The following is a 25697-nucleotide window of genomic DNA, read 5'->3' on the forward strand; positions in this document are numbered from 1 at the left end:
GCATTTTTACTATTAATATATCTGTCTTGCACAATTACATTTATATTACATACATATTTGTTTAACATGCTGAATTAAAGTGTGCTTTTATGAGTTACATGTTTTTATTAATAATACAGCTAAAATATAAACGATAGCTTCTTTCATTATTATTTCATTTAAACGAACTCCTCTGTACTTTTTACTGACTTTTTATTTTCTCCTTGTTTGAAAATCAAAGAATTCTACAATTGCCTTTCTCTTTGAGATAAACTTTTCTTTTTCTTTTCACATCTGTGTAGTTGTGTGGTGTTGTGTATATATACATAAGCAGTCTTTGCTGCCTGTTCCTTACAATCTAAACGCCTAAATGTGAGTCGTCGATTATAAACAATTTCATAGAAAATTTATTTATGTGATTAAAACAACGCATAAGTAAATAGAATCGTAATCGCTAGCTTGTGTGTGAGCACGAGACGATAAACGAATTTGTACAATTTATTATGCGTGTAATCCTAAAAAATAGTCTTACGGCTATACGATGACACAACTGCTTGCTCCTTTTTTCCCCTTTCTTTCGCACATCGGATACATTATAAAGAAATAGTTTAATATGGGATAGCGGTTTTTTTTTCGACCATCTTAAATGTATTCAACAGATGGCCGAGGAGTTTATCCTCCTTTATTACGCGATTCGGACCATCGGATGTGAAATCACGGTCGCACATTGTATGTACATACATAAATAATAACGTAACATGATGTGAATGGCGCGCGAATTCTGAACCACAACTTACGACTACAGCATGAACTCGAATGTGATGTTTTGCGCACGAAACAATTTCTACCTCTGTGGTAATGTATCCTATATAAATAAATATATGTACACATATATATTATACATATATTCTGTATATAGGAAAAGATTTTCAATATACAAAAAAATAATCTTTTAGATATATATCATAATATTGAGGATTAAACCTTCTGTTTCGAATTCCGCCTATTCAAGCTCATATATATTTTGTTAGCTACATCGGTGTTAGATAATCCGTCTTCACATTTTTGAGGGGGAGACTGTTACACGACTTATTCGTTGCATAGAAAATGATACACTTCTGCGTATCGCGAGAACTCACTTTTGTTAAAATTCACTTTTGTTGGAATAAATAATAAAATAAGGTCAATGTTAAAGATGACTCAAAGTGAACATGTTACGATTTTATCTCATCATACTATAGCTACGAATGAGATAGCTTCGTACAATTCAAAAAGTCATCGTTTTTGTCACTTTATATTCATGATAGGTCACGTGTTACAAATTTTTTATTTTTTTCCTTTCTCGAATCGAATTTTTTCATAAAAAATACAAATAGTTGTAACGCGGAAAAGAGGTAAGTTTCATATAGTTTGGATACAGTTTAATAATAACTGTTTATTAATAAATGTTTCACTGTTCGTGAGACATATGCTTATCAACTTATTCTCATCTATACATCCTCATAAAACGCAAAACTCTGGATGTTATTTCGACTTGCCTGAGGTAATTTTTAAAAGGAAATTCTTTCATTCGAAGTGTTGCAGGAAGTGTAAAAAGGGTTTGATGCATTAACTGTGACAGGTTAAATTGGACGGTCAATGAACATGTAAAACAAATCTTATAATCTATCAAACCCTCCATTTTCACATGTGTAAAAAAAGAATAAAAAAGGGCTGATAAACAGAAAAATTATGTTACATAATTATATATTATATTTCAATAACGTAATTATTAAAAAAGTAAACGTTAATTGTGCTATATGGCTTACTTCTTTTTTTCACGCAATATTATAGACGGCAAAACAAAGATATATTCTCGTGGATAAAATCAAATAGCGACATGAGCGCGGTAAGTTCTGGTCTAAAATTCACACTTCGTACAGCACAACTGGAACTGAGAACTCAGTAAATTGCAGTGAGGGAGTGAGAGGGGAAAGAAAAATGTTCACACAACTATAATAAATAGCGGAGACCAGTGCCTTCTCTACTTTTACATATTTAAGTCTATTCCGAGAGTTTCAGTTTTTGCTACGTGTACTGTACTGGCACAAAACCGTTCCGTTTTCTGTTTTTCATAAAACGCACTGCACTAAATTAATCCTTGAGTACTTCCACTTCAATTCGATTTCACATACGACTACATCGATTTTTTGATTGAATTACTTCCCTTCTGAGAACTTCTCCCTCAGACTTTTAATCTTGTGGACGAAGTACGTTTCCAGGGATTCGGCGCATTTGAAAAATGGCGACTCCTTCGGGTTATAATACCGACAATTATCGAATATTTTTGTCATGTCACCGATAAACTCGCTTAGTTTTTTGTAGGATCGATCATTTATCCTCAATTCAATAGTCTGCAAGTCTAATAAAACAATAAAATGCGCATAAATAATTAGATTATGTGTACATTATACTGCTATTAAAAAAAAAAATATATATATATATATATATATATATATATATATATATTCAGCTAAGAGTAACATATTTCGTATTAAATAATTGATGTAAAAAGAGAAATAAATTATTGAAGTAATAGTTATGATACTTACCCATTGGTTCCTTTATCACTTTGTAATAATCTGGCGCTTCGTTGGGATCTACTGGTTCCATAAACGGCCATGCACTTTTATGAGCCTAAAACAATATCGTCTTAATGTTTCCTTTTGAATAAAATTTTTCAAATTGAATAAAATATTTTATTTCAATATATAAAATATTTCCTCTAGTTTTTTGTTTTATTTTTTGAATAGAAATAATAAAAAAAGATCATAAATAAAATTTATTATAAATTTCTAGTATTATTTTAGAATTATCGGAAATATTTTCCGCCAGAGATGAAAAATTAATTTATAGGAACCGTCGATAATAATCTTTTAATGAAGATACTGCATACCTGTATTTGTTTAATTAATTTCTTTAACAAATCAAGGTCTTTTAAGTTAAGGTTCTTCATATTAGCGAAATTGACGGAGGAATTGCGTTGGCAATTTGGACAAACATATTCGTCGATGTTGTCAGCTTCTGATTGAAGTATACCGACGCATCGGCCGTGGAACCAGTCTTGACATTTGTCACAGCATATGTAAAATCTTCAAAAAAGATAAACACATTACTTTAAGTGTATAACTCTAAAGTAATAATGCTTAACTAATAATACAGACATAATAAAAAGAAAATTACCTAATTGTACATAATTTAAGATTAGTATTGCATTTATAAATATACATAGTAAACTTGAAAGTTATTTTACATTATTAAAGAATAGAAATAAAAAAAGAGCAATTAATTTCATTTCTAACTATAATATTATTTTAATTATATTTAAATTATTAAACACATTGTATTATCAATACAACTTTCGGGGAGGTGACACATAATTCTATATAGTATCTATTCTATAGTAGTAATCGTGCATTATAATTCTTTCTCTTTCTTTCATTTTACTTTTATTATTAACATATTTCTTATCTGTACACAATGCACTTACTGAGATTCGTCGTAAGGTTGTTTACACAGACAATATAATTCTTGTGTATCTCTTGCATGTCTGCATTCTGTGCAAACAAATTCCGACAGAGTTTTACTCATTTCTTCCGTTATACCCACGCAGTCACCGTGGAACCAATTATTGCATAAATCACATCCCACGTAAAATCTTTAAAGGAAAAACATTATTTGTGTGATTTGATCAACAATAAAATTTATAATCGATGTCAATATCTAAAATTATTTTTAAATTTAAACATAGAATTAAAATACATTATTAAGATTTTCATTTTTTATCATTTTTTCACAAACACAGACCATAAATTTATCAACTGTATTACATAGATAATCGATATTACATTGATAAAAATTTAATCGAGCTTCGTATAATAAACTCTTACTTGGTCTCGTCGTAAGGAGTTCTGCATAAGCAGTACAATTTCTCTTTCTTGATACGACTTGTAGCTGTTGAGCCACCAGGAGGCGTTGTACTATTACTTTGACTCTTGTGTTTTTTCGGTCTGCTACCACTTCGACTAGTCGGGCTGACCTGTTGAGCTGCTTGAGCATTAGCTTTTCGCTTCGCGCTGCCAACTTTTACTTCATCTTGCTTATGTCTCTCCGCTTTCGTTCTAGTGGCGAGCTCTGCCGACAGATCCTTCTACAAGAATATTTATTGAAATTTTACGAAATCATCTGGACAGTGCTATGGTTCCGAAAGATCGAAATTCAAGATCTCATCTACAAATCACTTTAAATAAAATTATGTCTTAAATAAAAATTCTGCATATACAATGTTATACCACACGATATTCATTCTTTCCTAAGTTTTTAAACATTTAAAATTAAAGCAATTTGATTCTAAATGATTTAATAATAAAGTTATTTTCTTTTTTTCATCTAATACTGAACTATTTACATTATTAAATTAAACTATATTGCAAATATTTTGACAAACATTTTGATATTGCCGTGATTCAGTTGCAACAAGCTTAAGTTCTATAAAGTTATGTTTTGCTAAACGTTACGAAATAAAGTTACAAATTTTATTAAGCACTGTAAATCAAATCACCAACCAACTAAACAAACACATAATTTATAGTAAATTGAAGAAATATTTCAATCTATACTGAAGCAAGATACGATTGATTTAATTCAATAATGTGAACTTGCACGGTTTTAAGTTATTATATTATATAAAATTACCTAACATGTGTAAAATGTATTTATTATTTATTATTTGTTATTAGATATTTGTAATTGGCTAATTACCTGTATATCAATTTGAAGTTCTTTCTCAAGTAAAGCTCTCTTTTTAAGAATGTCTTTTTTAAGGAGTTCCTTATGCCGGAACAATAAAACCTGCATTCGAGAATATACTTGCTGTTTTCTTCGCTGCTCTTGAGTATCTTTCAATTTTGCTGATCGATTTTTAGGTGACGACTCGACGTTATCTAATGCCTCCGATAGTTTCGGTATTCTAGAAATTTTAATATTATTTACATTATACAAGGTGTATCATTGACAAATAATTATTAAAAAATGTTTATTATTTACTTTTACTATGTTTATTATAAATATATGTATGTGTTTGTTATTTAGGTATGTAACTTATTTTAATACTTTCTATTCCAAATTAAAACAGAATACAGTGTTTAAGATTATCCAAATAATAAAAAATTTTGTCATATTCCTAATAATCCCCCCTCATCTACATATAATATATTATATAGATATACGATTATTGCTATGGTTATATACAAATATTGCTACTTTCTTTAAAAAAAAGACATTAAACAAAAATGGAGACAATATGAAAATTGAATGAGAAAAATGAAGATTATAAAGATATAAAAAGTATTAAAAGTTGACGGAAAACTGATAGAAACAAACTGTAGTTGAAAGGATGTATTTGGTAGATTTGAAATATTTTATACCAGCTCAACCACTCTCTGATCCTAAAAGATTTATTTTTAATTAATAATTCTCAATTCTATCAATATTCTTCTATTATTACTTACAAATCTAAAACTTTGTCCAAGTTTTCTCTATTTACACAAGTATTATATTATACACAATTACATTTTGTATTTTTTTTCCTTTCTAAATTTGTTCGTATCGATGCCTTGAGGCCTCTTTTCCGCGACGCTGATTGGTTCTCTCGCTTGCCTCGCTTCGCGTTGCGAGAGTAGTTGTCAGCACGATTGAATTTTGACAGCTGTGAAGTGTTTAATTTTGACAGTCGCGTGACAGTTCGTTAAAAAAGTTAAGATTGTCGTTATAGAAGAGGAAGAGCCTCTTTTCCGCGACGCTGATTGGTTCTCTCGCTTGCCTCGCTTCGCGTTGCGAGAGTAGTTGTCAGCACGATTGAATTTTGATAGCTGTGAAGTGTTTAATTTTGACAGTCGCGTGACAGTTCGTTAAAAAAGTTAAGATTGTCGTTATAGAAAAGAGGAAGATTCTTTTTGGAAAAGGAGAAACAAAAAAAGAAAAAAAGAAATGAAAGAGAGAAACAAATAAAGAAAAAAAGGAAGAAAATTAGGTAATAAATAAAGGTATGTACATGTATGTTTATACATGTATGTATGTATGTATGTATGAGAGAGAGAAGTGCGTGCATCCGTGCGTGTGTACACTGTGGAGTATCTTACTCGAACAAAAATTTTTTAAAGTTAGTTTTCTGTATTGATTTTTCTATTTGGTTATTTTTTAAATTTATTAATTTCTATATGTGCACGCGCACGTGTTACATTATCATTTTATAACTAGCAATAATAGTTAATTAATTAACTATTATTGCTAGTTATCATAACTAATTAATTAATTAATGTATATAAAGTTGCAGTTGCAAAAAATGTTGATCTCATTTTATATAGAAAGGTACATATAACGTCAAAGTATTTAATAATTTATTAACAATTGTAATTTTGTTTTTGTACACTGTGGAGTATCTTACTCGAACAAAAGATTTTCGAAAGTTGGTTTTCACCAGAGCTGACAATTTCAGTGTCAAAGTCATACTGCTTTAAAGAAGATTTATGTATGTTGTATATTTTGTTTTTCTTTTTTTCTTTTTTTATGTGTATAATGTTTTTAAAGAGGGAAAAAAATTAGGTAATAAATTAATGTATGTAAGTATGCTTTCTCTCTCTCTCTTTTTTTTTCCTTTCCTTCTATATATATATATATATATATTTATTTATATAATTATTATTGCAATTATTATTTTCAAAAAGTAAAAAGCTAAATAGCGCGCGTGTACCGTGCGCCTGTACTGTTCTAGTAAAATAAAAAGAGGGATATAGTGTATAAAAAATGCGAAACATTAATGCAAAAACGATAGTAAATAAATGTGAATTTATAATAAGTTTCCTGTGAATAAGTTCATAAGAGTCTAGCCAGGTAACATTAAATAAATAGATTTGAGGAAGGAAGGAGGATGGGTGGATAAGTGATTATTTGCCAAGTCCCTTCTTTGCAATGCAATGACTGAAATAATCAATTTTATTCTAAAATAAAGAGACGGGTTATTTTAATCTCTTGTTTGTATCTGTTTTAAGATATTTTTAAACATAGTTTAAAATATATTTTTTATGCATAAATATATAATGTTATGATGACTTGAATTGTATCTCAAATATAAAAATTGGTTAAAAAGCAAAAAATGTTAGTAATTATGATTATAGTGTTGTTGTGTTCTAAAATGAGCAAAGCGAGTAGATCCAAATAAAATTAATAGTACAGCACAATACAGTATAATACAGCATACAGCGTAATACAGCAGCACAATTTTATTTATTTGAGAAGCTAAATAGAAAAAGATATAAATAAAGAAGATAAGAAAAAACAAAGAATAATCTATATTAAATGTACAAATACAGCATTATTATTTATGTAACAAGGCACTGTAAGATTTCAATTTAGCTCGATCATTATATCAAATTTTTGTGATAACATGATCCTAATAATCATTTTCGAAAAAATTCCTTTCTTAACAATAATATCTGATTAGTAATAAATTCTATTCTCTTTTATTCATCTTCGGAAAAAAAAACTGTGCTACTGCGTTACCGTATTAATACTTTGCGGTCCACATGTATATTACACTAAAATAAATGACTAAACAACTTATGATTACGATACGAATTAAGTAGGTTTTTAAACATTTTATCGGTAAGTCTACCATCTAATAGTTTTGTTTATCGATAAAAAATTAGTAATTTTAATGATATAACAATTAAAATTTGCGCGATATTATTATGCTATTGCAAGTGGACAGCAAGTTAATAGTTCTCGATCATATACTATTTGATCTGCATTTGTTACGTGTGCTCTTACTTTGAGGGAGTTTCGCGATTTTCTTGTTTTACTGCAGGTCTTTTCCTTGGTGTCTCCACCCAATCTTTATCATCTTTATCGTCGCTGGATGATTGCGTATTTATTGGCGTCGTCGTCGTTACCGCTGTTGGAACGTTTGACGATGGCGCTGGCCGTTTGCGCGATGGCGGACGCGGCGTCGTCGCCGTGGGCAAATTATGTGTCTGATTACTAGTCACCGAATTTTCTACGCCACCCTTCATTTGCTTCTCCTGATAACGTTGTAATTGCAACAATTTCTCCTCTATCTCCGGATTCAGATTTTCTTGTTTCAAAGCATTTTTAATCGCTAAAATAAAAAATAAATAAGAGCATTTAGAGCAAGAAACTATTCAAGAAATTTTTCCCGAATAAAAAAGAAAATTCTAAAAAATATTTTTTAACAATTTATACAAAAATCTTTAAAGATTTCCTTGCATAAAATTCATAAAAATTAACTTTTTTATATAAGAAATACTTGGAAAAACTTATGTGTATTACATGTTTTCAAGAAAATTTTATGACACAAAAAATATTCTTAAAACGTTGGCTGTGTTTCAAAATTGCTGTCAATACTAAAAATCTATAGTTTCTGTTACGTACACTATAGATTTTCGGTTGACAGCAATTACACAGCGTTTGTACAAAAGCACACTTTGCATGTATTTTATTTTTTTGTATACTAACTTTGTTGAATATAATCTGGAGTGAGTACAAATTTATTTGACGAAGAATCGTTTCCTTCTTTTGTGGATTGTGACGTTGGTTGCTGACCATTAGCTATATTCATTTTTTGCACATCCTCCTCTGCCGCATTTGCCACACGTCCTACTTGTTGAACGACTACTTTCGGTTTTTCCGATGATTTTACTGGTGTTGTTGGTTGTGGAGTTTCTGGAATGGTTTCGGTGATGCTTTGTGGTTCTAATAAAAGACCAGTGTATATAATATTATAAAATATCAATAATTTTGTCAAAAATATTGAAATCTTTTTAAAAACTTTCAAATATTTGTTTATCATTATTCTTTCAAATAATAATAATAAAAAATAAAAGTTTACGTACCACTGGTAGACGACGGCGGAGTTATAGACTGTTGTTGCTTTGTAATTGACGATGCTGGAGTATTTGTAGCTGGAGAAGCTTGCGAAGTCTGAGATTGTTGTTGCTGATTGTTGGGCGATTGAGCTGGTTGAACGGCCAAATAGATCTTAGTAGGTCCCAAGACACCTTGCTTGCCGGTCGCTGCATGCGCTGATTGATTTAAAACTTATAATTTAATTTAGAACATTGTTTTTGTACAAAAATATCAATTACCAATTATCGTATACCTATCAGTTACCAATCATATACAAACTAACATTTTAGAAACAAAATTTTGTTTCTAATAAAAGAACAAACAATAGAACTTGTAAAATTACTTTTATAAACATTATAAAAACCAACCTTTCAAAAGTTGCTGCTTAACTTGTTGCTGCACCATATTTAATTGCTGCGGCGTGAACTCCGATCCTTGCAAACCTTGTAGCACAATTCGCGGACCCTCAGCTGTATTGATAACTTGCGCTGTTACGCACTTGATTATGGTGCCGGGAGGTTGTCCTGCTAATAAAGAAGCTTCAATACTACCCGGAGTCGGAGTCGTGGCGGAGCTCTGAGTTGTCGTCACTGGTGATGTGGTAGAGGTTGCAGTGGTCGTTGTTGGGCTCGCGTTTACAGTGGTGGTTGATTGTGCAACTGTTGAAGTTTGCATGGTTTGTGGAGCTAAAAATATAAATTTATTCTCAGTGCACATATAAAATTTTTTAGAGTTAGACTTTACTAAGCACTTTTTTGTTAAAATGTAAATTTTTCAATGAGTTCTTAGTTAACTTTTCTCTGAAAATGTGCAGATAATTAACTAGAGTTAGTTACTAACCTTGTTTATTAGCGGCAACGGTACCTTTCACGATGAATCCGCCATTAGCCGAGTTTACATGCACAATTTGGTTGGACGCGTTTCGTATCACAACCTGATTGCCAATCGTAGTCAATTGTGCTTTGCCTGTTGCTAATTGTTGAACGAGGTTTGCGTTCGTGACCATTATCGGACTGCCGCTTATTACTTGTCCACCAGAAGATATTACCTACAATATTTTTATATAACTGTAAATAATGTAAATATATAGATATTTACATTTTCATAATTAATTCTAAGTTATGAGTGCTATAAAAACTCTGCAATATTTATCTTTTCATATGCCTTAAATATTTTTCAAATTTCTAGATAATTTCCAAAAATATTACAACTTGGATATCGGACGGCAAGTTAATCAGAAGAATTATTACCTGCGCGGTTTGCCCTGTATTAGTGACCACGATGGCACTCTTCGTCCCTTGAGTCGTTGTGGCAGGCGTCAGAGTTACAGTTGCAGGTTTAACGCGTTGAACAGCAACTTGTGTTTGTTGTGGCGTTTGCACTTGTTGCACTGTCGAATTTACCGTTGCCTTTGCATTCGGACTGGATTTAGTCGCAGTCGTACTCTCCGTTACCGTTTTAGTGCTAACAGTAGTCACAGTCTTCGCCTAGAATACATCAATCATAATAAATAAAGTTGTTGTATAAACATTTGTATTTGGGAGTTTATATTAATTATAATTCAATTGATTGTAGGTTTCTATAAACGCGAGATTCAATAATTTTATTACTGATTCTATTCAATTATTAATTTCTCTACTGTGTGTCAATTAATATTATATCTTATTTTTATATTCTCTTTTACATTCTGTTTTACAATTTAGAATATTGTTTTTGAAAAATGTGTTTTTGAATGAATTACTTGTGGAGTGGTTGTAGTTGTCGAATTTGTTTGAGCGCCTTGCGCAATTGTAGTGCCTGCAGTTTGGCTTACATTCAGTACATGCAGTTTCCCATCCGGCATCTGAACCAATTGCTGACCAGGTAACAAACCGCGTACTTGCAACTTTCCATCTGGTCCTCTGAGAATTTGCACTCTCTGTTGCACTGGTACAGGTGAATTAGTAGTGCCTTAAAAATACAATTAAAACAAGACATTGAGATAAAACCTTTCAAAAAAGAGAATTTGTACATTGTAATTCAATTTTTTAAAAATGAAAATTTTTTCATAATATAATTTATTGTTATTGTTAAATATAATTAAATAAAATAAACTTACTTGTTGGCGTCACCCTGATCAAGGATTGCTGGTTTAATCCTGGGGTTTGTGGAGTTTTTGGTAAAATACTGGTGGGGCCGGTCACAACTTTGGTAGTTCCATCAGCAGCTAAAACGAAATAAAGCAGTTCGAACAAAGTTAACTTCATCATATGAGCTTCGTGTCCGAATATAAAAGTAAATAGCTTACATTTTGTCATATAAATTCGTCGTGTACCAATGAAAGTTTTATTTTGTGTCGGAGTTGTTAGAAGAGAAGTTAACTGCGACTTCGTGCTATTTGGGTTTGCCGGAATCGGAACTTTCGAAACCAATTTAACTGTACCATCTGAAAGAATTGATTCTTTTAATATAATTACTGTCTTGGTTTATATTAATTGTTTCAACATGTAAAATCAGATAAATATTGCTGTGTATATTCTTTTCTTTTTACTTAGATTTATTTTATGTAGAGTCTTGATCGGCTTACCGTGGGAGGAATTAGCTGTAACTTTGACGAGTTGGGTAGCAGGCGACGTCGAGTTCGTGGATTGATTTTTGATTTCCAAAGCACGCTTTTGCTGGTGAGCTGCTCGTTGTATACGTAATTGTTGTTCCATCTTTTCCTTAATCTCCTCTGGCGTCGCTTTGCCACTGACCAACTGGTCACCAGTTAGACCGACTGTGCCACCCGCGGAGGCGGCATTCGTGGCGGTTTTATTTCCACCGCTGACGACCACCGACTGCGGAGCTCCTGAGCGACTCCTAGTAATAATCTGCGCATTAGCCTTCTCTAACCTGGAGACAGGACAGACACACCAAGCAAAGGGTTAGTTCCCAATGGAAGAAAGCAAGCGGTTAAAGGTTCAGCAGGTTCCACACTTAAGAATATTATTCTCGATATAATAAAAGCCTAAACAGAGACATTTCACACGTTAATTTATTGTAAAATTGAGAGAGATACAAGTAAAATGCATTTTCAAGATTTGATAAACTTACAGAAATACTTTGTAAAGATTGTACTATTGGAAACAATCTCACAAAAATAAAAGTGATAAATATAAAATTTGGTATTTTAAATCTTTCTTTTAATAATCAACTTTTGATTTTCAAACTTAATCAAATTTAATAAACTTTTCATTACAATTCAAAATCTAGATTATGCATTAAAATTAATTAAAGTTTTCAATTTTTTTTACTAAGAATAATATAAAAATCGTTACTTCTAAAATCCTGTAGCTAAAACTTAAGCAGATTCAATGAAATCAAAATGGAATAGAAATTAAAAAAGAGGAATTCAGAGAGAATTTTGCAAACGTTACACAAAAAAACATGCAATGAAATACTTCGTTATCAAACACACGTTATACTAATCGTTTTTTATCTGTACCTGTCACCATATTGCTTAATCTCCCATAGCTCTAGTTTATCCTCGTCAACCCACTCTTCAGTGACTTGTGGTTCAGTACTTTGTGGAGATTCCGGACGCTTTCTTTTTCTCAGACCACTCCTTATAGAGGTTACTTCTGCAAAAATGTTTGATTTAACTTTTAAAAAAGTACTTAATATATAACTATAACAATCTATTAATAAGTTTCTTACAATTAAAAATTTATATAATATTATACAAACCTCTGACTTGCTTTGGAAGTTCGAGTGGTATAACAACCTTTCTACGTAGATATTGAGTCCTATCGAGAAACTGTCCAACGTGTCGATGTTTTAGTATCTCCAGCGACATAATCTCTGTGTCAGTTGTGATCTGATTCTTGCCATCAGTAGACAATGGCTTGGCCGCCATGTCATCCCATCTAAGACACCCCCAGAGTATCCTCAGCTGAATCGCGGCAGATGCCAGAGACTTTAAACCGACTGTTCTGTACAGCCAGCAAGTCTTGAATAAGGGCCTGGGGCAGGGATACGGCCACACCGACATGTTTGCCTTGGCTTGATGATGGAACCCTTGCACGGGTATCTTACCACCAACACGGGATAATTTCCTCAATTCGTGCTGAGGAAGTACCAATATACTGCGCTGCTTGTTCTTTGTGCAGAAGGTCGAGCAGAGTGGATATTTGACTGGTGTGCGTTTTTTCTTACGATCAGCCGTCGTGATTGCCACTTTTTTCAAATACACCTTACCCTCCGTCGACGTTGCTGTGTATACTCGTTCGGTCCCGTCAGCATGCAATTCCTTAACGAACATACTTCGCTGCACTGTTCTTCCTCTACGATTCACGATCATCACTGTTTTAGCACCGCTCTTGTTAGTCATTGTGGTCGTAGTTTCCGATGAGACGGTCATCGAATTACGATTAACGGAAGAATGCTCCTGCGTTACGCCGTCCGCATTCTTTATCGTCTGTTGAGTCGTCGTAATCGTTGTGGTGGTTGTAACGACGTTACTCGTTGTGACAGTGGTCACACTGCTTTTCTCATTAGTATGCTCATTATCTAGCTTGATCTTCTTTGGAGAAGGACTGGCGTCCTTCGTTTCTGTCGCTGTTTTCTCGTGAGTGGTTGATATCGCCGCTGATTCCCGTTTAATCGTATTCTTTGATTCATCTGGGGTTTCCGTTTTCACAGAAGCTGTTGTAACTTGAGGTGACGATAACGAAGAAGACTGATTATTGCTCAGAGTATTTGCCTTACGCAACAATATGATTAAATCGCGCTTGAGTCGCATCTTTCGCATGCACAAAGGTGAATAACAAATATCGCCGATATTCGGAGTGATAACCTGCGCAGCGTTAACTTGTATGGCGTTGTTCTTGTTAGTGTTATTCATATTACAATAGCGCGAGTAACAACCGCCGTTTTTGCAGAGCTTCAAGGCAGCCGAGTATTGCAAGCGCACTTGCTGGATGCGCTTGGTAATTGACAGCATTTCCTTGGACGCAGGGATAGCTGTTACTGGTATTTTTTTCGCTTGCGGTTGCTGTTGTTTGCCAGTGGGCGTAGACAAAATACCTTGCAGAGAACCGTCCCCACCGCCACCAATGGTGCCACTACTATCGTTTTCTTCGTGATTTTCCGTATCGACTTCTGCGGAATCGCCATCTCCACCTTTTTTATTTGGTGTCTGATTTGCTTCTTTTGTCTTCACCTGCAAAACATTGACATGCTGTAAAAATATTTTTAAATAATAATACGGAATTTATATTTTACATTACATATTAACATTATAATTATGAAACCAATATAGATTTTTTCAGATTTGTACATAAAACAATTGCTAAATAAGATATATAATTATGCATATTATTTATATATAATAAAGATATACTCACAGATTGTAATAATCTTCTTTCTTCTAAAAACTTCAAATGTGTTCTACGTGCTAGAAAATCGTCGATCTTCGTCTTTTTTGCAACTTTTGGATAGTGCAATCTTCCAGAAGTGGTTAGTGCCTTATTGATGTTGATCTCTTCAAATTCAGTAATTGGGGTAAAAACTTTTTCGATTTTCATGCCAGCTAAAACTGGAAAAAAAAATCAATTTAGTTCTTCTTACAAATAAAATACAAATTTTAAAACGTCTCTAAATTATTTCAATATCACATTCTTGAAAAATTTATATTTTATGTAAATTTATCTCAAACTGGCTACATACATGACAGATTTGTCTTCGGTTCCTGTTTAATCGATTGGGTTTCTGGTTTTATCGACACGGATGGATTAACGCCTTTAGTTTCGCCATCAATTGTAGGCTCCTTTTTTATATTTTCCGCATTACATTCCTGTTTTATTGTGTCTTTTTCCACACCTTCCTCTTTGATCTCTTGTTTCACAATACCATTCTCTGTCTTACTTGGACAGTATTCCTTGATAAGAAATTCATAAGTGGGTGGATCGAGTGCGAGTATTTTCAAGCCACCTTGATCCTTGATCTGCACCATAATTTTCTGTGGACCGGCACGTAAGCCCATCTTTGTCATATCCGAGAATCGATAACGGCGCCTGGACGACACCCAGAGCCAACCCCCCTGACCGTGCACTCGATACTCTTCACCCTTCTGTTTCCACACTTGATGCTTCAAGCCGAGCGTATACTTGACGAAGTTGAAGAGTCGATTACGCTCCTCCTCGTCCTCTTTCTCTTTTTTCTCTTTCTTATCCTGACGTTTTTTCTCCTCACGCTCGAGCGCGGTCACCCGTTGGAGTTTCACATGACCAAGCTGATCGTGCCACACGCTCGCAAACACGACAGACTTGATGCACGCTTGCAAGACGATAAGAGTACGCGCAAAGTCCCGTGGATTTACACATGCTCCCACCGCCGAAGTCCATGGTTTGCGCAATAGCGGCCAATTGGTATGCATAAATGACGCCTGAATATTGCTCTCGAGCTGTAGAATTGTTTGACGCAGCGTACTGACTAACAAGGCACGGGTACCTGTCAGACTGCCCACCCATTTGAACTCCGACGCCTGCGTAAGCGAGAACTTGTGCGACAAGTGACGTTTCTTATCGCGTTCTTCGTTTCTCTGTGTCTTATTTAACGCGACGATATTAGTGCTGTATTGATTGACGTACGACTTAAAGTTGTTGTCCATGCCCAATTTAAATAAATGTGTGCCGGACGCGATTTGATGTGCTTTTTGACGCGTTACTCTAATATTACTGTCGCTCTCGGAGTCTTTTAGACCCTTGTCTAATTTTTCTTGTTCCTCCTTCGACAATGGTGCCATGCTCCGTCTTTTCACCTCATCCATGTTAAAAGTTCGCGGTTGCAATGAACCAGTCTTCGATCTTGTCACAATAGTATGTTTTTTACCTAAAAGAAAAAATTATTATTATACACAATACAAATAAAATACAATTAACTAATGTATAAAGAAAAATGCGCTTATTCTATAAAAATATATGTTGTGTAGAAAATACACTTTTTCATAAAAGAAGTAATGCTTTTATCAACAAAGTTCACAACAATATTACAATGTTCTATTGTAAAATCTCACCATCTTTTCCAATTTTCTCCTCTCCTTCTAACGTCTCTTCGTCAATATCTTCAGATGACGACGTAGAAGTGCTATTTTTCGTAGTTTTATCCGTATTTGTCGCGGTCGATGATGCTTCGGTAGCATCGACTTCGACAGTTTCGCCGACCACCTCAGGTACTTGAGTAGCTGGAGTCGACTCATCACCAGATGTCTTCGTTTCACTTTGTTCCATCGTTCCTGTCGTACGCTCATCAAAAGCATCTGCATTCTCATGCATCTTGCGTATCATTTCCTCTGCTTCCTGTCTCTGCTTTTCTTTTTTCTCCTCCTCCTCTTTCTCCTGTTTCTCTTGTCGTTCTTTTTGTAACTTTTGTATAAGATCTAAAAAATATTTAAAAGAATAATTATCTTTTAAATATTATTTAATACATATAAACTTTGATATCTAATCAAAAGAGATTTAAAAGCTGATGTTAATTGAAGAAGATTGATCTTACTGTTTTCTATTTCCAAATACGATTTCTTGTTTCCTTTAAACTGATTAGTGAGAGTCTCTGTGAGCTCCATTTGACGAATTATCTCCTCCTTGTAATCGGACAATTCACGATAAAGCGCCACTTCCATTTCATTTTGATCTAATCCAAGCATCAGTTCTTCTAATTGCAAGGGTGAGCTATAATACCACACCTCGCCTTCTTCGCTCTCGCTAAAAAATAAAATTATAAGAAAAAAATTTACCTATCTACACACACGTTTGCCTCTTGTTTCTTATCTCTTGTGTATAGATATATAAAAATGTCTTACACAAAAACTCTTCTTGCGAGAAACCAATATTTTCTGCCATGTCTATCAAATCCTAAATGCTCTTGTCTACATAATGATCCGTTCTTTTCGACATCGGGAATACAGTCTATGACGCCCATCACTTTGTGGGCTTTACATGTACTACACTGCCAATCTTCAGTAGGAACATCGACCAGAGGTGGTTCTACGCATTCTAAATGAAATACAGCCGGGCAAGTTTCACAACACAATAGATCTCCTAGTCGATGGCATACTCTGCAGTGATCATCGTAATGCATAGCTCCTGCAAAACATACATGTTGTCTATTCCATAGTCTCCTCTTTCTCAACCAATTTTAAGCATTCTTTATCACTTTAAAACTCAATTTTATAAGATTTCAAAAACTATACAAATGTATCTATCACACATATATTTAAACAAATAATTCTAATTAATTTAAATAAAACAAACTTTGATTTGAAAATCAGATTTAGAAATTAAAAAAATAATTTTAATTTATAAGAAATAAATTTCTACAAAATAGATAAACTAAATTCTTTGTAAATCTATTGTAAATTGTTTGATAATTAAACTATTGAAACATCAGGCTTGTTAAATAAATCAGAATTATATATTTCTTAATAATGTATATTTTAAATATAAAGTATAAAGTTTAGTTTCATATTTGATTAAAGATATTCACTACTATAAGTACTATCAGCATGGACATAGCAAATTTTTTCCTTGCTGATTTTAAATATCAAGCTATATTGTGGATAAACACATGCAAAAAACTATACAAAATGCTAAACTATTAATTGTAAAATGTATTTTTATTGTACCTTCATGCAGTAGATCCTCTCTCACAGGATTTGTAATTAAGAATTGATCAGTTAAAAATTGTAGGACCTTGATTCTATCCTCGATGGCAGTAAAAGGATATTCAGTAGTAGCTAATATTTGTAAAATGTTCTGATCGAAACTTTTATCACTCTCTACATACGAACGTAACACTTCTGGCCATGTCAGAGAGTCCACAAAGTACAAGCTAACATTCACCGAGTCTTTCTGGTCCAGTGGACCAAAATGTGTCTGTTGTGAATCCTCTTCTCGCAACAGCGCTTTGATAAGCATGATGTGAATCTCCGCCAATAAGTTTGTCTGATCCTCACACATAAGCGCGGCGCAAAAGTCCTCAAATCTAAAGCAGGAGAGGCGTACCAGAGTGCGAAAGTGCCTGAGCACCTCGTAAATGGAGAGCAATGGCATGACCAACTCTTTGGGGACCAACAAATCGTCTGAGGATTTAGGTAACACCAGTGGCGGTAGTTCTCTGTCCTGCAGCCACAATGGTTCCGGGCTGGGTGGTCGCTGCTGGGTGAGTAGCGTTTTTCTAGGAGTGCCGCTGGTGGTGCTGTAACTAGAGAGTGAAAAGTCGCTGTCACTCGAAGGATCAGGTTCCTCCATGCTCTCGGAAGAGTCGTCGTCACTCTGTAATGGTTCCTCTTCAGGTTCGCTCTTCTCGCTGGACTCGTCGCCGAAGTCGGACCCGTAGTGATACTCGGAATCGTGATAGTCCACGTTGGGATTGTAGCCGCGACGCTGGTAAGCACCACCTGTGGCTCCGGAGTGACCGCCCTTCCGTGAGTGTCGATCGCGACCGGTCCGCGATTTACGCTGATTCCTCGTGTTGCGCTTATTGTTGCTCTCCTCGTTCTCGACCGACGGTGACGTCGGCCGCGATGCCGTTGGCGTGCTCGGCTGCGAGCCCGGCGTTTCGGCGCCGCCGAACAAGCCGCCCGTCGTACTTCGATTCTGCAGGTACTTAGGCTTCTTCATCAGGTGATACTGGAACTTTTTCGGCCGCTCCATCACCACAGACTTGGGCGGGCGCCCCCGCCTCTTCGAGCCCCTGCCCGTCATTATTGTCGTATCGCGTCGCCGTGGTCCTCTCGACCGCCAACGTCGTCCACGTTCTCGTCCTCGTTGTCGTTAGTGTGGCCGCCGGCACCGGCGCCGTCAACGTCGTTTTGGAGCACGGACCCCGCCACGCGGGGGACTGCCGATGGGGGACCTACCTGCTTGCTCTTGCCAGCACCCTCCTACCGCGCACCTCGCCCGCCACCACCTCGCTTTTCGACACGCACCTCTCTTCTCCTCTCCTCTCCCAGTCACCTACGTTGTCTCACTCAGCACGTGGCGCGCGTGCTCGCACGCTTGTAAACAAACACAAGTGACATCGCCGCGGCAACGAGCTGGATCCGTCCATGATGTCCGATGCACTCTGATCTTTGCGCCATTTCTCACGGCCCACGGTCGGTTTCGCGCGGTCACGTGACCAAACACAATCGCCGCGACGCGATGCTACCGCGGCGTTCACGCGTCACCGCCGTCGTCACACCCGCCTGCCGTTCCTCGTTCACCGCGCCGTTCGTGCGTACCACGGAAAAAACCACACTCGCCAAATTCGAGATAGCGAAATCGGCGACGCGAATTACGCCAGAAGGGGGTCTCTAGCTGCGCGGTGGTAGTTGGCGGCGATGGAGGGTTGTCGTTGTCGTCGTTGAATGGCGGAGCAGCGCGAGAAAGCGGAGCGGCGATTGGCTCATCGGCGCACCGCCATGTCGGTCGTTTGAGGGCCAGCTTGGATGAAAAGGAGGCTCGAGCGGTCGTGGAGGCACGTTCCACGCGACCGGGAGGGCTTTGAGCTCCTCGGAGGACGTCCTGGTTGATGCGGTTGACGCGGTCGTGGATCGCGTGACGCCTGTCTGCGTGAATTCGCTCGATTCAGCCGAGACGCTCGCGCGCGCCAATCACCTTCACCGTATCTTCCCGTCGCTGATCCCTGTCAAATCGACGTACGCGATAGGTGGCGACACGCGTGTTCGAAAAAACGCAAATTCTAACCGCAATCCAGCGGTGCGAGACGGTGCGGCGATGGAGCTATGCGAGATGCGCATCCGAATTGAATGTGAAAAGTCGTCGATGACGGACAGGACCGGCGTCGATAGCGGCCCGTCTCTTCCCGCGAGCGTCGCGACCGTAAAAACCTCGGAGGCACACGAGTCCGGATGTCGGATGCGCGGCTCGCGAGAGCTCGTTGCCAGAGGACACTACCGACGACGCGACGCCGCCATTTTGCACGTTTCTCGATCGATAACAGTCTCTCGCCCGCGGTTGCGAAGTCGCGTTTCCCCGATCTCAGGAATCTCAATTTTGACAACACAAAATCGCATAATTTCTGTTTCTCTTCCTTTTAACTTCCTCGTGCGATCACTCACGCGGAACGCGTGGTTTCTGAGGCATCCTTGTCGCGCCATCTACCTACAAGGCTCGAATCTCCTCGCGGGGGTGTCTCGATTCGATGGATCGAAATAAACAAATCAGAAAAATGATAATTTCGCTAGAATCTCGTCAATAACAAGAAAATCAAATTCAAGAAAAATGAGAAAAGCGAAGAGAGCGCGCTGACGAATGACAAGACGGAGGTTACCATCGAAGAGTCAATCGCGCGCCATCTGGCAATGCACGGCGCGATTACGACATTCGAATGAGACGCGAGAGGGCGCGAGCGAGCGGCGCGTGTAAGAAAACACAAGTATCTCGACCTCACGTGCGCGGAATTGCTCTCGTTGACGAAAAACGGATACGCGCTGACGACGATAACGATAACGGCGGCGGCGACCTCGACGAAGATGTATTCGATGCGACCGGTGGTTACTCTACCCGCTAAGTGCTCGCCCTCGACGTCCATGTACGAGATGCGAAGCATTCACGAGGACAGGCGTGACGACCGGCGCCGTCGCCACGACGCCGCTGACCCCGCCGCCGAGACGGCCAACATGCCCGACAATGCTGTTGTCACGCAGGTTATCAGCCTTCTGCAGGTTTCCGTTTCGTTTCCGCTTGACCGGGCGACTCGCGACCGACGTATGTACCGCCCGTACTCGCCGCGCGTGGCCGCTGCGGCCGATGACCGCGGCCCACAATTGTCCGATTGTCCGAACGAAAGTGCGACATGACGAACACGTCCCGAAAATTTCCGCAGGCACACTGATCCGCGGATCGACCGTGGAGCGACGTGCTGCGGTTCTCTCTCTCACTCTCTTGCTCTCTCTCCCTTTCTCCGTTTCGAGGGACTTGATCGATGCGTCCCTCCCATCCTGGGATCTTTTTGTGAACAACTCGTGAAAATTGGCCCAAGAGGGCGGAAAGAAGGCACGTCGATTGAAATCAACGATGTGAGCGCACGAGATGAGTACGGGCGAGTATTTCGAGCTGATAATTGTGATGCGATCGCGACTGTCAAAAAACCTCCGAAAGTCGGGCGAAAGTTTTGAAAGCGTTACACCGTTAGAAACGAGAGTTAATCTGATGTCATTTAATGATATGTCGACCCTTCAGGTTTTCGCTCGCCCGAGCAGTTAGTATTCGATATATGGCTCGCTGGATTTTATGTCATGTGATCGTATTTAACAAAAATTTTTACTGCATGATAATTTAGTATAGGGCAACTTGCATGTAACTATTTGTAATATTGCATCAGATGAGCTCCCCGAAGGATTTTGTTCTCCTTATTTCTTGTTGTTTAATAATATTTGTGTATATTACAAGCTTAGACTGTGTTCTATTCCATGCATGATATATCATTCATCCTTGTTGTTTGTCTAATGTTAAACTAGGATGAATGATGTACTATATGGATCATATGTGAAATAGAATGCAGCCTTAGAACGTGTCTTACGTATTCAGCATAAGCGTTTAAACTTTTCTTCTTTATATTTTTCATAATATTAAAAAAATTTTACAGTAGATTTTTAATTATTACTGTTAAATGTAGGTTTTATGGTGAATATCACACATAAATCTAGTTATATTTGCTATACTTTAGGTCTGTATATTATAACGCACTTCTTAAATTTATTGATGCGATGTAAATTTTTTATATATAAATTTTATTTATATGTATTATGAATGTTTGATTAAAATATTGTTGGATAAATGTCCCTATGTAAAACAAAATAAAAACTATGTGTATAGCAAAATGTAGTATAATATAGCAAAGCATGTAACAATTAATGTTTTCTTTTTCTATAGACACCTTTGCCAGAATACGGAGCATTGGAAGCTAGGCAAGAGAAAATTCTTAGCCAATTAGCAGAACTGAAAAAGCAAGTCTCTACATTATGCCATTTCCTGAAACAGTCTAATAAGGCAGAGGCTACAAAAGATTTTGTAAAAGTTCTGGTTAGCAATTAATGCATTCTGTAATTCCTTGTTTTATATTTAATTAATAATTGTAGTTAATGCATTAATTACTATGTCATTTATAATAAAACTGCATTTTTATTTATTTAAAAGAATTGTATCAGAGATTAGTAAATAATTGTTGTGTATTTACAGAAACCAGGCATTATCAGACTGGTGTTGAATGTAAATCCAAAAAAACCGCCATATTGCATACTCGCTTTGCAGAAGCTTTGGAAGGACACCAACATCAGAGTGATATCATACATTCATTCTAATACTAAGACTGATGAAGCGCCTCTTATTTTTCCTGAAGTTTTTATATCGGCCACAAATGTTATAGAATTATCATTGATATGGAAGGAAGGTAAGAAACGAACATTGATTTTCATTAGTTTTAAAAATAAAGACGTCCTTAAAATAATTTATTCTATCTTCTATAATTTATATATTCAAATTTTGGAAAAATTAGATTTCTTACAATCTCGAGCTCTTTACTCCACGTTTAAATTGATTTTTTTTTTCAGTTTCGGATATGGAAATGATTGTGGACACGCTTTCTTACCCCATAAAAGGTGAAGTCAATTTTCTTAGATATTTAAGTAGATTGCTAGAATCACATAATTACGAGAGTACGTGCCTACAACCACACACACTGGACTTTGCACTTGACTATGTTAATTTGTTACATCATGAGCAGTGCATAGAAAAGGGGTTGCTTGTACTAGCTGATAAATTTGAGAAATGGTCATGCAAAGGTGGATTCAACATTGTAGACATTGCAGTGTGGTCTCTAATTAAACAGTTTCCTAAAACAAGATTGCCACCAATTTTTCATGAATGGTACGCATTATGCGAAAAGACTTTTATAGACGAATCTTTTATTCATAAGTAAGGCTTGTTGACAAGAAGTTATTTCTCTTTTATAAAATATTTGATATGTTGTTAAATGTATATAAATACACTGTTTTTCTCATGCATAAAAAAGAGTATTATTAATTTTATACCTTACGTATGTTCATCTGATATAGGAATTTTTTTGCTGGCAGTGTATAATCGATAAAAAAAATAATGAATTGATAAGTGAAGAACTAGGTGTATAAAAATTATAAAAGTAACTTATGGCGAATTTGGTTGGATGCACCAGTGCGCCCTCATTTAGTGTTTTATATTCTGTTAGTTTGTATTCAGAATGGGAAAAACTAAATTGCACTTAACAAGGGTGCACTCAGTGCGCACTGGTGCATCCAACCGAATTCGCCATTAGTCATGTATAAATACATAGGTTTTAAGTAGATTAATAGATCGGCTTGCTAATACAAAAACTTTTCCAAAATGGCATAAATTTTTATTAAAAGATTAACAGAGTTTCTTCTCAGTGTCCTATGCGATTAATATTACGCGCTGATCTTTATATTTTTACGTCGTTATTAATACACGCATGGAAGTATATAGTATAAATAAAATTAAAATTTGCACTAAACGTTCACTGGCAGTGTCGCGGAAACGTCGAGGTGGTTTCCGTGGAAACATTTCTCTAAAAGAGGATCGCTGCATCGCGCGACGTAGAACCTTGTTTTTTTAAGTAATAAAATTATATCTAAATACTTATAGCGCGCGAGCGTAAAATGGATAATCTTATGAAATACAAATCGGTAATAGTCTTACTTTATAATTAACAACTAGATTAGGCTTCTTTTTATCCTGTCTTTCCTCGATTTTTAATCAAGTTCGTTATCCGCATAGTTACGATAAATTTGATATATGCAATCGCCGTAACTACGATTTCTTTTCGACTTTGAACATCCATTAATAAAACTAGAATGTTTAAGAAGATATGAATACTGTATCTCAGTAGCTATGATATATCTACGTACAATAGAAGCTCCATATATATTTGCGCGTATTTGTTATTTGCAGGCTTAAACTTAATCTGCTTATAACAATGAAAATAAAGAGAATAACATTTTTTAACAGTTCTGAAAAGTAATTCTTATTTTAAAATTAAAACAAATTAAAAAATACATACATACGGGTGTGTGTGAAAAATATGTTTATATATGTAAATTATTTCACATTTGTAAAATTTATGACAGTTTAGTAAAATATAAGTCTCAAAAATATGGAGCTTTTACTGTATATCACAAAACGCGAATGCAATAGATATAATTGAATGTATATAGCAGAATTATACAAAATCTACATTCTTATGGAAAGTATATAACATATTTACACGGGTCTGACGTAATGCGAGTACGTCATCGTAAAAGCAGTTTACACAGTGTCCCATAACTCACATTATATCTTCATTATAATCTTCAATGAATTGATAAAATGATATGATAGGCCAACGATTGCAACGTTAAATCTGATATTTTACTTTTTTTGAAAACTTCAATATTACGAACACGCACAATAAGGCGACTATCGTCCGCAAATCGTATCCGATGATAAGTGCCAATTTTTACATCAAAAAATGTAAAAATTGAATTAAAGTGAATTAATCTATATAATCGTGTACCTATAATCGCGTACCTGAATGGTAGAACGAGGACAAGACCAAAATATCTGCTGCAAGAAACGGAATGATATTTAGACTTACACTCCTCTGTTCCACAGGCACGAAATTTGCAAAACGTTCGTACGAGATCCGTATGCTAGCTGTTTGATTCTTAAACTAATCTGAGAAAGTACAAAAGTCTATTAAATGCACTGTCTAATCGAAAATTATAAATAATATATATATATATCAATATATCACAATACAAAGATGCCTCAAGCTTCCTAGTTTGTTATAAGTCTATACCGTCGGCACGCACGAAAGACGTGTTCTCGACGTAAGTCTTTCGCTCTATATATGTATAAAAAAACTTCACTCAAAGCGAAGCAGCTGCGATAATTTTGATATTAATATACAAATAAAAAAGGTTTCTCTGTATCTCGAAGAGAGATTGATAATTCGTTTAATTATACGAATGACGAGAAACCTGGCAGCGGCGCTCTCGATCTGGCCATGTTGTTCATGATGATCTGACCGCCGTTTAGACTGACTACTGCGCTGCCTTCCGGTTCAGAGTCCGTATACGACGAGTAGTTCCGGACGGGTTTCTGCCGTTTCCATGACTGCCTTAACGAGTCGTTCACGTTCGCGTAGTGATTCACAAAGGAATGTGGATCGGATTGCACGCTCTCGTTCTCGCTCTCAGAACCCTGTGACATAAAATGAGATTGCGTGAGATTTTATTTATCAAAGATGTGCACTATCTTATGCTTTACGAAGAATTCTACCTGAGAATCAGTGGAACTAATTTCGGAGGGCTTCTCCGTGACGCTGCTGTCGTCGGGATTTTCGTCGTATCCCTTGAGGCTCTCTTCGTCACTATGGTAGGCGACTGATGCTGGAGAAGGCCTGGGAGGCGATTTGCCCAGCATTGTGGGTGGTGGAGGATGCATCGCTTTCCGGGCTAATGTATTCCTCTTACCCAGAGTGCCGCTTGCCAGATTAACGGTACCGCCTGCACCTTGACGCGATCTGTACAATTCCAGATCCGATTCCTGCCTATCATCCGCATCCATCGCCATCGACTCTTCTAAAGTCTTTTGTGCCTCTTCTGTAATATCATTTATATAATTATATAAGTGATATTATATTAATACATAAATTATATCAAATTATATGTATCAAATTGTATATTATAGATAAATGGT

At 36.2% G+C, this 25697-nt stretch overlaps 3 protein-coding genes across 12 annotated transcripts in view; 1 reads left to right on the top strand and 2 right to left on the bottom strand.

The window, feature by feature from the left end:
- Positions 1-178: 178 nt before the first annotated feature.
- On the bottom strand, positions 179-18694 carry LOC105838816 (nucleosome-remodeling factor subunit NURF301). 5 transcript variants are annotated; one of them, XM_036294151.1, is made up of 24 exons: positions 17585-18694; positions 16763-17045; positions 16456-16664; positions 15977-16339; positions 14629-15792; positions 14307-14497; positions 12649-14122; positions 12407-12542; positions 11507-11781; positions 11228-11365; positions 11039-11146; positions 10682-10890; positions 10191-10427; positions 9781-9988; positions 9309-9626; positions 8928-9131; positions 8551-8787; positions 7846-8173; positions 4780-4987; positions 3909-4168; positions 3509-3676; positions 2915-3110; positions 2571-2655; positions 179-2380 (listed from the first exon to the last, which is right to left on the bottom strand). In XM_036294151.1, exons 1-24 carry the CDS (start codon positions 18663-18665, stop codon positions 2178-2180), a joined length of 8283 nt encoding a protein of 2760 aa, XP_036150044.1. In that variant the 5' UTR covers positions 18666-18694; the 3' UTR covers positions 179-2177. The 5 variants fall into 5 exon arrangements, with proteins under 5 accessions (XP_036150044.1, XP_036150045.1, XP_036150042.1 ...); XM_036294152.1 differs by having other exon boundaries at positions 10754-10890; positions 11507-11814; XM_036294149.1 differs by having other exon boundaries at positions 8928-9116; positions 11507-11814.
- A 1696-nt stretch (positions 18695-20390) lies between these two features.
- Positions 20391-22976, top strand: LOC105833486 (probable aminoacyl tRNA synthase complex-interacting multifunctional protein 2). Of its 3 annotated transcripts, none has more exons than XM_012675266.3 (4): positions 20391-20629; positions 21840-21989; positions 22146-22356; positions 22517-22976. In XM_012675266.3, the coding sequence occupies exons 1-4, from the start codon at positions 20438-20440 to the stop codon at positions 22882-22884; spliced, it is 921 nt and encodes a 306-aa protein (XP_012530720.1). In that variant the 5' UTR covers positions 20391-20437; the 3' UTR covers positions 22885-22976. The 3 variants fall into 3 exon arrangements, with proteins under 3 accessions (XP_012530720.1, XP_012530729.1, XP_012530737.1); XM_012675275.3 differs by having other exon boundaries at positions 20391-20611; XM_012675283.3 differs by lacking the exon at positions 20391-20629 and adding an exon at positions 21028-21165.
- A 339-nt stretch (positions 22977-23315) lies between these two features.
- The window catches only part of LOC105833506 (protein sidekick), a 44678-nt gene continuing 42296 nt past the window's right edge, over positions 23316-25697 (bottom strand). For all 4 annotated transcript variants that reach the window (XM_036294155.1, XM_036294154.1, XM_036294153.1 and 1 more), the window contains 2 exons: positions 25278-25600; positions 23316-25199 (listed from right to left, as the gene is read on the bottom strand). In XM_036294155.1, the coding sequence (XP_036150048.1) occupies positions 24957-25199; positions 25278-25600 (566 nt within the window). In that variant the 3' untranslated portion in view covers positions 23316-24956. The remainder of the gene's footprint in view (positions 25200-25277; positions 25601-25697) is intronic.

The sequence above is a fragment of the Monomorium pharaonis genome, chromosome 11 (assembly GCF_013373865.1).
Source record: "Monomorium pharaonis isolate MP-MQ-018 chromosome 11, ASM1337386v2, whole genome shotgun sequence".
NCBI classification, from domain to species: Eukaryota; Metazoa; Arthropoda; class Insecta; order Hymenoptera; family Formicidae; genus Monomorium; species Monomorium pharaonis.

Coding starts and splice junctions, on each gene's coding strand:
- LOC105833486 (XM_012675266.3), top strand. CDS start 20,438: ATGTATTCGATGCGACCGGTGGTTACTCTACCCGCTAAGTGCTCGCCC. Junction 21,990..22,145: donor AAGATTTTGTAAAAGTTCTG/GTTAGCAATTAA, acceptor GTGTATTTACAG/AAACCAGGCATTATCAGACT. Junction 22,357..22,516: donor ATCATTGATATGGAAGGAAG/GTAAGAAACGAA, acceptor TTTTTTTTTCAG/TTTCGGATATGGAAATGATT.
- LOC105838816 (XM_036294148.1), bottom strand. CDS start 18,665: ATGACGGGCAGGGGCTCGAAGAGGCGGGGGCGCCCGCCCAAGTCTGTG. Junction 11,815..12,406: donor ATTAAGCAATATGGTGACAG/GTACAGATAAAA, acceptor TCCTGTCTCCAG/GTTAGAGAAGGCTAATGCGC. Junction 3,111..3,508: donor CAACCTTACGACGAATCTCA/GTAAGTGCATTG, acceptor TCTTTTTTGAAG/ATTTTACATATGCTGTGACA.